Here is a 16044-nt window from a genome sequence, read left to right on the forward strand (position 1 = left end):
ATATTTAACGGACAATTTAATGGACAATTTAACGGACAATTTCCTAATAATGGACAGTATTCTATATACTGCAGATATTGTTATTTTATTGACAGCCAACCTGGTTACTGTAAATGACCAAAGAACAGAATAGGAAAATAATCGAAGATAATATTGGATAATTCTGTTCATATTCTACTCAGAATAATTTCCAGGCTTAGCATTATGCTGATTATATAGAGAAAATCTTTACCTTTCTTGAAAAATAAGACCCTATTTATCACTTTGACTCATTTTCCAGAGAATTGAGAAATTCCCTGAAACATTGGATTACTACTTAACAACTCAGTTGAAAATTTTCTTCCTCAATACTTGGCAAATTTTTGGAGGAAAAAAATAGACGAGGTTTTCCAAAGGGTTACTTCTATCCCTCGGGCACTACACCTGATGGAAGTGATCTAAAAGAAAAATACCTGAATCTTTGAGAGGCTACACATTGAAAAGAAATATGCCTAGATGTTTTCAAGTTTATTTTGACCGAACATCATCACCACCACCTCTAAGTCATATTGTTTGTTTTCTGAAGCCAAGTTCTATTTAATTTGGGGAATTTAGAAGTGCAAGTGGACAAATAAAGATGAGCAAGTTCAAAATAAAGTATTTTTATTTTCTAGTAACTGGATGACTGGCTTAATTGTATACAAGTATAAAACTTTTCAGAAATGTCACTGTTGAAATTTGGACTCAAAAATTAGTTTTAAGTTTCCAAATCTGGAAGTTGATGATTCTCTGGTTTCTTCTCTATAAGACTTAGTCAAACATGGAATTATTTCTTACCACCTGTTCCTTAATGCTCCATAGTTCAGCACTAGTTATTATGTATTAACCTCTGCTAAATAAAATGCTTAGAAGTTTTTTTCTGTTATATTGTGACATGTTCCCTGGTTCATCTTAAATAAAAAATAATTTGCACTTACAAGTATTTTATTTTTGTTTTTCAGTTTGGGAAAACGGACTTAATGGCAGTTACACTTGCCCAGTCATTAGCCCATAATATTGGTATTATCTCAGACAAAAGAAAGTTAGCAAGTGGTAAGTTTAAGTACATGTGTGGTTTAGTTATATTTAAAAGAGACTATCTGTAAAATATTTTGCAGAATGAAATTCTTTAACTCAGTTGCTTAATCAAAAGATTTTTAGTGATAGTATAAAGATAGCCTGGGCACAAAATGTTTTTTTTTTCCCAAAGTAATACAAATGTTAATATTTGCATCACCCAAGAAATTTCCTCCACGTATCAGTTCAGTTCAGTCACTCAGTCATGTCGGACTCTTTGCGACCCCATGAATCACAACATGCCAGGCCTCCCTGTCCATCACCAACTCCCAGAGTTTATCCAAACTCATGTCCATTGAGTCGGTGATGCCATCCAACCATCTCATCCTCTGTCATCCCCTTCTCCCCCTCCCCCCAATCCCTCCCAGCATCAGGGTCTCTTCCAATGAGTCAACTTTTCTCATGAGGTGGCCAAAGTATTGGACTTTCAGCTTCAGCGTCAGTCCTTCCAATGAACACCCAGGACTGATCTCCTTTAGGATAGACTGGTTGAATCTTCCATGTATAATAAACATTAAAGCCAGGTGATGTTAAATTAAACTATGAATTTAAAGGACATAAGTTCAGTTTGGTAATTTTGAATGGTCTCGGCATAGAGGTTTAAGGTGTATGTTTTATTATCGTTTATTTAAAACATCTCTTAGTATTGCTACAGAGGTAGAATTTGCCTGCAGAATCAGATCTGATAAAGGGCTCAGTAAAATATGGGCCTAATAAAATATGCTAGGTTTAGCATCTATGATAAATATATATTCACAGTAGGTAAAGTTACTTTACCAGGAATGATCGAGCACTATATATTTGGAGTAAGTTGACTATAATCATATTTATTATTTTAGCAAAAAGTGCCATAAATATGATTGTTTATATTAATTACAATTGTTAACATTTATGGGCTTCCCTTGTGGCTCAGTGCTAAAAAAATCTGCCTGCCAATACAGGAGACATGGGTTTGATCCCTCGGTCTGGAAGATCCCCTGGAGAAGGAAATGGCAACCCACTCCAGTATTCTTGCCTGGGAAATCCCATGGACAGAGGAGCCTGGTGGGCTGCAGTACATGGGGTCACAAAAGAGTCAGACACAACTTGCAACTAAACAACAACATCAAAAATTACCATTTATGAAGTGCCCACTCTGTAAAAGATAGTTGAATGCCAGAATTGTCTACATCTAGATGCTTATTTAAACCTCAAGATGATCCTGCAAGATATTCATTATCAGTTAATAATGAAGATCCATAAAGTGTCTGGATCTTAAAAGGGTAGTGTCTCCAAGATTACACACATATTAAGTGGTATACCCAGATTTTGAACCCAGGTGTATCTGATTCTGAGACTCTTCTGCTTAACCAATATACTGTACTACCTCCTACCAGCAACCTTGAGTGCACAGGTTTTAAAAGTGGATGAGAAATTATAGGAATTTCCATAAAAACCTATGAAACCAGAATCCTGTGGTCATGCGTCACTATTTCATTGCTATTTGATTGTTAAGCCATTTTAACTGAGTGCTTTAAAAATATGACCACTTCTTAACATTTTTCAAAAGACTTTATTTTAGTAGAAATTATATAATCTCAATAGAGTCAAAGTAGATTTTTGTTGTTATGCATTGCATAAAACACTTCAGATGTGAGGAAAATTAGAGGACTGATCCTTTACTGATTTGTAAATGTACATAAGGAATAAAGTGAACATATACTTTTAAAAATAGTAACTACTCTAATGCACAGTTTTCACTTTGTAACAAGGTGTATGTGTTCATTTTCTCTTAGGTGAGTGTAAATGTGAGGACACGTGGTCTGGATGCATAATGGGAGACACTGGGTGAGCCAATTCTATTTAAAAATGACTTACTGTTCCTTTCTCTACTCTGCTGTTGTCTTCTTAGGAGGATGGCAGTCAATAAGGTACTGCCTGGAACCCTACCCATAGGGATTTAAGACAAAATTGGCAGTTGATTTTCTCAGTGGCTCTGTAGGAAACATAGTTTCACAAAACAGTCTTTTGTTTATGAAAACAATTGCTGTCTATTAAGCTAGTAAGTCAAAGATTTTTTTTGCGGGGCGGGGTGGGGGGTGGGGATAGGACTTTGAAATGTGGTGAGTCAGGGCCATGCAGGATAAATGATTCCACCAACTTCAGGTAAATATAATAATTTTTTTTTTAAAGAATTGCTTTCTTTTTAAAAGAATATCGTAGTTGTTTTACAATATTGCATTAATTTCTGCAGTGCAGCAAAGTGATTCAGTTATACACATATGTACATTCTTTTTCATATTCTTTTCTGTTATGGTTTATCATAGGATATTGAATATAGTTTGCTGTGTTATATAGTAGGGCCTTGCTGTTTATTCACTTCTTATATAATAGTTTTCATCTGCTAATCCCAGGGCTTCCCAGGTGGTGCTAGTGGTAAAGAACCTGCCTGCCAATGCAGGAGACATAAGAGATGTGAGTTCAATCCCTGGGGGAGGGCATGGCAACCCACTCCAGAATTCTTATCTAGAGAAATTACCTAGAGAATAGGGTCACAAAGTGTTGGATACAACTGAAGTGAATAAGCATGCACACATTCACATCTGTTAATCCCAAACTCCCAGTTCATCCGTTCTCCATCCCCCTCTCCCCGGCAACCTCTGTGTCTGTGGGTCTGTTTCTCTTTTGTACATAAGTTCATTTGTTTCATATTTTAGATTCCACATATAAGTGATATCATGTGGTATTTGTCTGGTTCTGATTTACTTCACTTCCTATGATAATCTCTAGTTCCATCCATGTTGCTACAAATGGCATTATTTCAGAATAAGGAAGGAATAAACTTGTTCAGACAATTTAGACTCAGTACAGCTTTATTTGGAGGGTTTGACATGAAACACTTGATAAATGAGTTTACAGTAAATAATTGTAAATTCCATTAGTTAATTCACTTAAACATTAACTGTTATGCTAAGAAGTAGGAATATAAATGCACAGGCCAGGGGGAGAGATTTTTATAAAAACCTATTCATTCTTATCTTAATTGTGTTTTCACTTTTATAAAAAGCTCAGTATAAAACAAGTTTTGAAAAATACAGAAAATAAAATTTGTACCACCTCTTTTCTTGCCATCAGGTGATAACTGTGGTTAATATTAAAATGTGCTGTGCTGTGCTTAGTTGCTCAGTCCTGGCCTACAATTTGCGACCCCATGGACTGTAGCCCACCAGACTCCTGTCCGTGGAATTCTCCAGGCAAGAATACTGGAGTGGGTAGCCTATCCCTTCTCCAGGGCATCATCCCAACCCAGGAAGTGAACTGCGTCCTCCTGCTTTGCAGATGGATTCTTTACCAACTGCGCTACCAAGGAAGACCATGTTAACAGAACATTAAAATACTTTTGTTTAAACCTAGTAGTTTTGGAAATTCCCTGGCCATCTGTGCTTCCACTGCCAGAAGGCAAAGGTTCGATCCCTGATGGGGAAATAAGATCCTGCATGCCATGAGGTAAAGCCAAAAAAATACAATAAATCCCGTAGTTTTGTATTTTTTCTCTTTCCATTTTTATTTTATAAAATTTGGACTATATTGGTTATAGCTGTTTATTAATTTTTTACTTAACATTATATAGTCATCATTTTTCTAAGTCTTCATTCTTTAACCCTATGATTATTAGTAGCTCAGTCAGTAAAGAATCTGTCTGGAATGCAGGAGACCTGGGTTCAATTCCTGGGTTGGGATGATCCCCTGGAGAAGGAAATGGCAATCCACTCCAGTATTCTTGCCTGGAAAATCCCATGGACAGAGGAGCCTGGTGGGCTATATACAGTCCATGGGGTTGCAAGAGTTGGACACGACTTAGCGACTAAACCACCACATGGTATTTCAGTTTTATTAATACATCATGGTTTAGTTAACAGTTTTCTGTTGAACGTTTAGGTTATTTTCATGTTATTTGCTGCTAAAAATTGTGCCACCATAAATATCTACATTCAGACATCTCTGAACACATAGCAAATTAATTCCTCATGAAAAATTTCTAAAAGTAAAATTACTAGATTTAAGGCTATTTCACATTCTGAAAATTCTTAATGCATTATACCAACTTGCTCTATTGCCAGGTTTCTTTTTCTATTGACCCTTGATTATTTTGGGGTGTGTTTGTGTATATATATATTTTATAAATATATATAATAAAAGTATATATTATTTTTGGACATATATATAGTATTTTGAAGCAATCTGAGACTTGAAGAATTGGACAAATAGTTACAAAGAACCTTTTGTTTCTGAATCATAAGTTCTACCATGGTGTCTGTCACTTCAAAATGCTAAACAGTGGACATTTCCATGGACATAAACTTGGGCAAACTCAGGGGGATGGTGAGGGACAGAGGCCTGGTGTGCTGCAGTCCATGGGATCGTGAAGAGTTGGACACTGGACACAACTTGGTGACTAAGCAACAACAACAACAGCAACAACACAAATGTACATTTCTATAAACAAAGGCATCTTCCTATAGGACCACAATTCAACCAAGAAAATCATCTAATTCTTAGCACTCATTCAGGATTGGCCCTGTGTTTCTACAATGTCATTTTAGCAAAAATTTCAGAATCAGGATTTTTTTTTTTATCACAGTCAGGTTTTGGTCTCTTCAGTCGGGGATAATTCCTGTCTCTTTTGATTGTCACAACTTTGACACATTTGTAGATTACAGGTCAGTTATTTTGCAGAATGCTCTGCAGTTTGGGTTCCAGCCCAGGTTTAATATTTAAGAAAGGCTTATTGTGAAATAAATTATTTCTAACTCTCTCCGATGGAAATTACAGGTATGTAGGTGTGTGTTTCCTTTGAATGGGTATGGAAGTAATGCAGAGCAAATCATAGTCACCACTGGACTTCCCAGATGGCACAGTGGTAAAGAATCTGCCTGCCAATGTAGAAGATACAAGAGACATGGGTTTGATCCTTGGGTCCGGAAGATCCCCTGGAGGAGGAAATGGCAACCCGCTCCAGTATTCTTACCTTGAAAATCCCATGGACAGAAGAGCCCGGTGGCTACAGTCCATGGGGTTGCTAAGAGTTGGATTTGACTGAGCACATAGTTACCACTCGTCACTATTCAACACAATAGAAGAATGTATTGTTGTTGTTTAATCACTAAGTTGTGTCCGACTCTTTTGTGACCACATGGACTGTAGCCCACCAGTCCCCTCTGTCCTTGGGATTTCCCAGGCAGGAATACTGGAGTGGGTTGCTATTCCCTTCTCAAAGCAGATGTTATACATAAGTGGAATTTATTATTTATTTATTTAATTTTTAGGAATAATGTACAATGTTAACAGTGTTAAATTTTAAAACTAGTTTACAAACAAGGGAGACAGAAATTATACCCAGCTAATGCTTTTCTTCTCTCTTATAGATATTATCTTCCTAAAAAGTTTACCCAGTGTAATATTGAAGAGTATCATGACTTCCTAAATAGTGGAGGTGGTGCTTGCCTTTTCAACAAACCTTCTAAGGTAATAAATGTAATCAGAGTTGTTAAGTTATTAATCTTTCTCAAATATATAAACACAAATTTTCATTCATTGTGTCTTATGGAATGAAACTTTTCAGCTTGGCTCATGTGTACGTATTCTTGATATGCTAAATGTCTACATTTCTGAATTGAATTAATCATGGGCTATTCTGATGGGAATAAAAAGCAGGTATAAATTAGAGTTTTGCTTTCTGGAAAAACGTTCATTTTCTTTTCATAAAGCCAAATGAGGATTCAGGGTTTGCTTACAAAAATGGTTTTACTTTGCATTTCTTTTTCATTCTCTTGATGCATTTTTTTTTCCCCTTTGGATACCAAATCATAAATCATACTGATGGAAAAGGAGGTCTTTCTCCTCTCATTAATTCCCATCTCTGGGGCAAATTATTACTACTGTTCTCTGCAGAGCTATGTTAATAGGTAGAACTGAATTTTATATTAAATAAATCAGTGAATATATTAATTTTTGTGATGTTTTCCTCATTGCCCACAAAATAACTTTGTTTCACAAGTTAGTACAGTTGAAAAAGAGCTTTTCACAGGTAATTGTATTTGATCCTCAGAACAATTCATTATGTAGATGGAAGCTAATGTTATTGTTATTGTTGTTTTAAATATTAAAACACTTGGGCTCTGAGATGGCAAGCTATTTGCCCAAGTGTATCTTGGCTAAGCCAAGATTTGAATACAGACATTCTGACTCCAAATCCCTTGCTTCTGTTTGAAATGAAATTTTAGGAATCCTTCTGGCTTTGTTTTAGCCAATGCCTAGATCATCTTTTGCTTTGATGGCACTTATCAGACCCTATTTGGTGTGTATGTTATATATGAAAATATGACTAAGTCTGAAATGGAATCAATACTAGATACTTCTAAATTTTCCAGTTCTAAAATTCTACAGTCATACTTTATATCTTAGGGAAATAAAAATATATTTTGAAATGACTGACAGGCCAGAAGTGTAGGTGTGACACTTGTGATCTCTCATATTATATTTGGTGCTGATTTTTCTACATTTTAGTGCCCTTCCTGGTTTTCATTCCACAGCTTCTTGATCCTCCTGAGTGTGGTAATGGCTTCATTGAAACTGGCGAGGAGTGTGACTGCGGAACCCCGGCAGTAAGTCTTTGTGTTTGGATGATTTCTTTAGGTTATTTGGGGTTATTCTAGATCCACACTGAACCATACAGAGCAAGTGTTATGCCTAGAAATTTCATAAGATTTCTGGAATAAAGATGATATTTGTGAGACTGTACATTTATTTTAGAAAATATCCTGTTGCTTTCAGGAAAATGACACCACTTTCTGACATTTTCCAAATGTTTATATTCCTTAGGAATGTGTCCTTGAAGGAGCAGAGTGTTGTAAGAAATGTACCTTGACTCAAGACTCCCAATGCAGTGATGGTCTTTGTTGTAAAAAGTGCAAGGTAAATAAATGTTGATTGATAACCAACTGAAAGAAAAGAGGACATATTTGATAAGTTACTAAGGCAATAACTTAAATAGTTAATATTTAAGGTAAATATAAGCAAATAACAATAGACAATAGTAAGACCTAATATATGTTGAGTGACAAGTGCCAGAGGCTTTATAGGAGTCTCACAAGTCTTGTGAGGAGTAACTATTTTTATTCCCATCTAACAGATGACAAAACTGAGGCTTGTAGTGATTAAAAATACCAAGTAAATAAGGAGCTAGGGCCTATGTGTTTGTAATCCCTGGAGTTTGTCTTCTTTCTACTGCCCCCCTGAAGAGCGTGGACTTTAAATGAAACCATTTAATGTGCTATAATATATATGTAATAATATTAATAATAATAACAATATAATATAATTTAAATGAAACTATTCTTTGAATAATGCTTTTCCTTTTTTGTAAAGCCAAGTAGATATTCAATTCAGTTCAGTCCAGTTCAGTTGCTCAGTCATATCTGACTCTTTGCAACCCCGTGGACTGCAGGACACCAGGCTTCCCTGTCCATCACCAACTCCCAAAGCTTGCTCAGACTCATGTCCATTGAGTCCATGATGCTATCCAACCACCTCATCCTCTGTCATCCCCTTCTCCTCCTGCCTTCAATCTTTCCCAGCATCAGGGTCTTTTCAAATGAGTCAGTTCTTTGCATCAGGTAGCCACAGTATTGGAGTTTCAGCTTCAGCATCTGTCCTTCCAATGAATATTCAGGACTGATTTCCTTTAGGATGGACTGGTTGGATCTCCTTGCAGCCCAAGGGACTCTAAAAGGTCTTCTCTAACACCACAATTCAAAAACATTAATTCTTCCACGCTCAACTTTCTTTATAGTCCAACTCTCATGTCCATACATGACTATTGGAAAAACCATAGCTTTGACTAGATAGACCTTTGACTAGATGGCAAAGTAATGTCCCTGCTTTAATATGCTATCTAGGTTGGTCATAGCTTTACTTCCAAGGAGCTTTTAATTTCATGGCTGCAGTCACCATCTGCAGTGATTTTGAAGCCCCCCAAAATAAAGTCTGTCACTGTTTCCATTGTTTCCCCATCTATTTGCCATGAAGTGATGGGACCAGATGCCATGATCTTAGTTTTCTGAAGGCTGAGTTTTAAGCCAACTTTTTCACTCTCCTCTTCACTTCACTTTCATCAAGAGGCTCTTCACTTTCTGCCATAAGGGTGGTGTCATCTCCTTTTCATGGTGCTCAACCTGGAATATCTTGTGTATCAGCTGTTGAGGCAACAAAGGAAATCTTTGTAAACATTAAAACACCTTTCATGTGTTGTGCATTACTGTTCAAAGCACCTTTATACACCTTGTCTATTTTCCTTCTCCCAATAACATCGTCATGCCTGTCTCCAAATATTTAAGCCTTTACATCAAGACTATGGTAATTTGGGGCTTACCTTGCTCAAAGAAATCTATTTTTTCTTTTCTCATATAAAATCTGGTATAATTTTTTATTATTTCTAAGGTATAATATCTTTCTTTCCCTCCAGTCTATACATTTTGCAGAGGCAGAACCAGGCACTTACACTGTAATTGGAACAAGACTTCAGTAAATAATTGGTGAATGAATGAATAAACATGCACAGCATTCTTTTACTGATTCTTTGCTGATTGATTGGCTCTAATGAGTTAAGAGAGGGCAAAATATGAACCTATCAATTAAATGCCCTACTGTGTGCCAGAAACAGTACTAAGTACTTGCAAATTATATCATCCTGTATCCAGGTTTCCTAACTGTGGCACTGTTGATACTTTTGACCAGATTGTTCTTTATTGTGAGGGTTATTTTACGTCTTGTAGACTATTTAGCAGCATCTCTGACTTCTGCCTCCCAGTTACCAGCAGCATCCCTCCAAGTCATGACACCGCGACATCTTAAACATCACCAGATATCCCCTGGTTGAGACTGCAGTCTTAGATGGTGCTCATAGCTACACTTTGGGAAATGATATCATTATCCAGATGTTTTCCCGCTGAGCATTGCCAATCTCAGGGAAGTGAAATAACCTGCATAGTCTCACTCAGCTAGTAAAGAATAACTGTGCAGTTACACCCCAGATCTGCTGGCAGCAGTTTCTGTCGTCCCCACTTTACCACTGTGTCTCTGGCAGAGTTTTAAGAGAAGCAAGGCACTGGCAGAGATCTCTGAAAGCACTCTCTAAAAAACGAAGACCAAACTAAATGTGAAAGAGATATTTTTTTCATTTTGTCTACCTCAACTGTTTATTCTGTCAGTTTCTCCAATTGCCACCTAGGGATTCCCAATCATATACTTTAATCCTCAATGTTTTAAGTCTGCCCATCCATCAAATTGAAGCTGAAACTCCAACACTTGGGCCATCTGATGCAAAGAACTGACTCATTTGAAAAGACCCTGATGCTGGGCGAGATTAAAGGTGGGAGGAGAAGGGGATGACAGAGGATGAGGTGGTTAGATGGCATCACCGACTCAATGGACATGAGTCAACTCCAGGAGTTGGTGATGGACAGGGAGGCCTGGCGTGCTGCAGTCCATGGGATCGCAAAGAGTCAAACATGACTGAGTGACTGAACTGACTGGTCCATCAAATGCAGTCAGTTATGTTGCCATTTTTTTCTTGGATTTATAGAACTAAGCTCTTTGTGATATAATCATTGAAAGGAGCAAGTACAAAATAATAGAATTAAAATACATAAAATGGTATGGTTAACTGTCTTAGAATATGAGTCATAACTTTACCAGTCAAGTAAGATCTTTTCTGCCACTTTCTCTACCCATACTCCCATCTCACCCTACCCTGGGCTCCTAGAGGAGTCAGAAGTAGATCGAATGGAAAAGAGGGATCAGAAGAGCAAAATGAGAAAGCTTGTGTATTTTTGTTTTCTTCTATGTGTTTTAATAATTTATCTATAAATCAGAGTTAGCAAACACTTTTTGTAAAGGGACAGATTTGTGGGTTATAAGGTCTTTATGTCAGTTGCTCAACTCTTTCTTTGAAAGCAGCCCATCAAAAATACAGAAGCAAACAGATGTGGTAGTGTTCTAATAAAACTTCATGTACAACACAAACAGGCAACCAGAATTGTCCTGGAGGCATGATTTGGGAACTCCTGTAAAATATTGCTTGTTTATTTCTTTACTCATTTTCTCTTTTCTTTATATGAAAATTCCAAGAGGGCAGTGATTTGGGTTGATTTACTGCTTCACCCCAGCCCTTAGTACAAGTCCTCCTTGACCATTCTTATATTTGGAAGTTTACTGACAATTCATGAACATTTACACTCTTGTATGAACTGTACCTTAAATCTGCTCATACTTCTACCTCAGAAGTTCTAGCATTGTAGCTTGTACTAATTCCCAGGAGGAAAAGAACCAGAGTATATGAAATGAACTTCTCTTGCTTGTTTCCTTATTTTTATGGCCTATTTGTTGTTGCTGTTCAGTTGCTAAGTTGTGTCTGGCTCTTTGTGATCCCATACACTGCAGCACACCTCTCCTCTGTCCTTCACTATCTCCCAGAGTTTGCTGAAATTCATGTCCATTGAGTTGGTGACGTTATCTAACCATCTCATCCTCTACCTTCCCCTTCTTGTTTTGCCTTCAATCTTTTCCAGCATCAGGGTGTTTTCCAATGAGTTGGCTCTTAGCATCAGGTGGCCAAAGTATTGGAACTTCAGGTTCAGCATCAGTCCTTCCAGTGAATGCTCAGGATTGATCTCCTTTAGGATGGACTGGTTAGGTCTTGTTGCTGTCCCAAGGTATTCTCAAGAGTCTTTTCCAGTACCACAATTTGAAAGCATCAGTTCTTCGGCATTCAGACTTCTTTATGGTCTAATTCTCTCATCTATGCATGACTACTGGAAAAATCATAGCTCTGACTATACAGACCTTTGTCAACAGAGTAATGTCTCTGCCGACATCACATATTTAATATGCTGTCTAGGTTTATCATAGCTTTCCTTCCAAGGAGCAAGAGTCTTTTAATTTCATTGCTGCAATCACTGTCCACAGTGATTTTGGAGCCCCAGAAAATAAAAACTGCCACTGCTTCCACTTTTCCCCCATCTGTTTGCCATGAAGTGATGGGACCAGATACCATGTTCTTCTTTTCTTGAATGTTGAGTTTCAAGCCAACTTTTTCACTCTCCCCTTTCACCCTCATTAAGAGGCTCTTTAGTTCCACTTCACTTTCTGTCATTAGAGTGATATCATCCCCACTAAAATCTAAGTTCCTTGCCAACAAGATTCTTGTGTTTGTTTTCTGTTGAATCTCCACAGGCTGTGCCTAGCACATGTGCCTAGTAAATGCTTGATGAATGAATGAACAAACACAAAATTTTGTTCAGCTCTTCTGGAAAGTATCTGTTGAATTCCTGACTGGAGTTGGCAGTGTGCTCCTCATGGTCTGTGAGCAACAGGAGATTCAACTGCCTGGGGGGTGGTGAACAAGGAAGAGAAGATGAAAGTTGTATGCGTGTGTGTGGTGGGGGAGAGAAGGGGTCTAGAATACTGTATATGCTTGTGTGAGCAGAGTTAAAAACACAGAAGGACCCAGCCCCAAAGAGTAACCTTTTAGAGCAAGAAGGAGAGTGGGATTGAAGAGGAAAAGAGAAAGACGGTAGCTTTATATATATCTCTTTTTGTTTTGTTTTAATGAATACTCTTGCAACTGCTGAATCCAACAAGCATACAAATTGATATGACTCCTACACTTAAAAAAAATATTTTAGTAGAAAACAGACCAAAGAAGACTCTTACAGACAGGTACAAATAATAGAAACGTTAAAAGGGAATAAAAAAAATGATGAGAAGAGAAGAGGAGATGGTAAAGGATATCATGAGAGGAAATAGCTTTGCCATTTCCTCTAACTTTTACAATTCAGTCCAAAATGTAACCTTCAAATTCTTAGCTGATGAGGTAAAAAAGAATATGATAAAAGTGCTAGTAAGAATGAAGGATAAAATATAAACCCATAAGCTAGTTGGAAGAAAGAAGTGCTGGAACTTGGACTGGCTTGTCCTTCTGGTACAGATGTACCATCAAGCACATCCTATTTTAGCTAGATCTTGTAAGGCTATGTGTGATAACTATGCAAATTATTTCATATGTGAGAAACTCGCCCTGAGAACTATTAAATTAACATTTTCATGCAGTAGCTATGGTTTTCACAGATTTTCATCTTAAACTAGTTTAAGGCATTCCTATCCAAAAAATTTCATTTTGCATTTTTAAGATGATACTGTAAGAGGTTTGTTTTTTTTTTTTTCCTTTGACAGTTTTACACATTGAGTTTTGTTCATTTTAGTTTCAGCCTATGGGAACCGTGTGCCGTGAAGCAGTAAATGATTGTGATATTCGTGAAACATGCTCTGGAAATTCAAGCCAGGTAACTTACGAATAATTTCTCTGAATCCAAGGGGGAAAAAGTAAGAGTTTGTTTAGTGAACTGACCCTCAGATGGAATGGAAATGGGTAAGATGTTCATGTTTCTCTTTCATGTCAACTCTTCCTCTCCTTTCATTAATTTTTTGGGAATTGAAGTTTCAGTAATCAAAACTTGAGCAGATGTTCAGCGTGATTTTGTCTTAACGTTGAACTAATCTTAAGACTGTATATCTGCCTTAATTATTTTGTTTTTGTTGAAAGTAGGGAATAAAAGGCTTTTGTGTTTAGTCTAGACTCTTTCTGTTCAACTGGTTGAAACGAGTCAGGTAAGGCAGAGAGAACCACAGGATATTGAGTTCTGAGACAGGACATCTCTTGACTTTTATTTACCTGAAACAGCTTGCCACTAATTGCTGCTTTTGAATTTAATATCATTTAGTTGTCAGTAGGGAAGATAAGGGCTTCCCTAGTGGCTCAAACGGTAAAGAATCTGCCTGCAATGCAGGAGACACGGGTCCCTGGGTCAGGAATACTCCCTGGAAAAGAGAATGGCTAGCCATTCCAGTATTCATGTCTGGAGAATTCCATGGACAGAAGAGCCTGGCCGGCTACAGTCCATGGAGTTGAAAAAAGTCATACATGACTGAACAACTAACACTTTCACTTCGGGGAAGATACAGAAGTTAATAAACTTTGACAGGCGATCACAGATCTCCGTGTACGTGCATACAGGCAGTGCTTGCTTTGCATTGTGATGAAGGATCACAAAAGTGACCATGAAAGCTGAAACCATGTGAAGTATTGTAGTAATCAATGGAAAAACTTACAATTATTCTGTGATCTTTAAAAAATATCAGGTGATTAAAAACTCCCTTTCGGCTGGTCTTAAATGAATAGGGAAATGAAAAAAATGAACTAATATTTATTTAGCTAACATTAAATTAAAACATATTGAAAATTAATGTATTTTATTTCTTTGTAAAAAACTTATTAAAAACTTTGTAAAAAACTTAACTTTGTAAAAAACTTATTTCTTTGTAAAAAACTGAGCTGTGCTTGCCTTCTCCTGGTCAGAAACCTTATGATACTTAGTGAGCGTCTTTCCTATGCCTTGTTGAATTGCTACGCTTCTTTCTAAGTTTGAGTCAGTTTTTTGACATGATCCTTTGTGCTTTCAATGTCATGAACTATCTGAGAGATGTGAAGTTGTGAATGGGAAGTTTTTTTGCTGAACAGTGGTATCAGCATCCCATTCCCATAGTCATTGATTTTTTTTTTCTGTTGTGCTACTTATATTTGATTTTAATTTCTCTTCCAGTGTTATCACTTTTCATTTCTTTGCTGTACTTTCACCTTTGTTGGCCAGTTTCCTCTTTCAACTATTCAGTTTTATTATAAGATGCCACATGATATAACCCAGAGAAAGAAAGGCAACAAGCTTTGTCCTCTGTTGTCTGTGCATGAACTGAATGAACAGATGCTCAGTGATCAATCCTGACAGACTTTGAAAGAAGTGACTAGATGGGCTGTTAACTGTGATGGCCGTATCTTATTTACCAAGCGATCGGTGGACTGAAGGGCTAATAGCAAAGTTTGTTCTTCATGCAATTATTCACACTTAATCTATTATGGTGACTGAAATTGGAACTGTGTCCTTGGGGTACTGGTGTCATTTAACAAAACCTTAGTGAGTGAAATTCCTTCACACTGGAGCCATGCAAAGTGAAGACTGCCCACATCTTTTTTTTCTCCAGAGAAGAGAGAATCAGTAGTGGAGTATCTGTGCTGTGCTCCGAAAGTCATGTCCAACTCTGCGAACCCATGGACTGTAACCCACCAGGCTCCTCTGTCCATGGAAGTTTTCAAGCAAGAATGCTGGAGTGGGTTGCTATTTCCTGCTCCAGGGAATGTTACTGACCCAGGGATCAAACCCACATCTTTTGCATCTCCTGTATTGGCAGGCAGATTCTTGACCCCTGCGCCACCTAGGAAGCCCTACTTTAACCATTAAAAATGCTTCATTTTAAAAGCGGTCATCCTGAGATTAAAGGTTTGCATTGTTACTGTCTAATTAGCACTGTTTTCCTAAACTTACACCTAGTGAGGATGGGGATACAATGAATGATTACGTAATGGGCTCTGGGAATGAAAGTTTATTAAAGCCACTTCTTTAAAATGTAATTATGTGATAAGCAGGATTTTAAAAGAATTCTAAATCTGAAAATTATGTGCATACAAAGGTGTTCTTGTTGCATTGGTTGTAACACCATAAATTTGAGATAACTGTAAGTAAATATTTTAATACATTGATTATATGGCTTGTTAGCTCAGGGAATGTGTTATAGCTATAAAGATGATACCTACAAAAAAGTTTATTATGATACAATTAAATTTGCATGATGAAAGTGAAGGGCTGAAACAGAATATAAAGCATTATCTATAATTTGATTATACTTATATTATAAAATACCACATTTTTGTAGAAAAAGGTAGAGGAAAAAATGTACCAAATTATAATAAATAGTTGTCTCTGGATGGTGGGAATATTAGAGACTTTGGTCTTTCAATTT

General features: G+C 37.0%; 1 protein-coding gene across 10 annotated transcripts in view; it reads left to right on the forward strand.

The window, feature by feature from the left end:
* Window positions 1-16044, forward strand: part of ADAM22 (ADAM metallopeptidase domain 22) — a 222781-nt gene that overhangs the window by 164359 nt on the left and 42378 nt on the right. For all 10 annotated transcript variants that reach the window (XR_010663779.1, XM_065939998.1, XM_065939996.1 and 7 more), the window contains exons 13-18: window positions 981-1071; window positions 2871-2922; window positions 6501-6600; window positions 7668-7739; window positions 7957-8049; window positions 13395-13475. Coding sequence is in view for 9 of the 10 variants with exons in the window: in XM_065939998.1 (XP_065796070.1) it covers window positions 981-1071; window positions 2871-2922; window positions 6501-6600; window positions 7668-7739; window positions 7957-8049; window positions 13395-13475 (489 nt within the window). In the remaining variant the exon portion in view is untranslated. The remainder of the gene's footprint in view (window positions 1-980; window positions 1072-2870; window positions 2923-6500; window positions 6601-7667; window positions 7740-7956; window positions 8050-13394; window positions 13476-16044) is intronic.

This window comes from Muntiacus reevesi, chromosome 6 (genome assembly GCF_963930625.1).
Source record: "Muntiacus reevesi chromosome 6, mMunRee1.1, whole genome shotgun sequence".
Taxonomy (NCBI): Eukaryota; Metazoa; Chordata; class Mammalia; order Artiodactyla; family Cervidae; genus Muntiacus; species Muntiacus reevesi.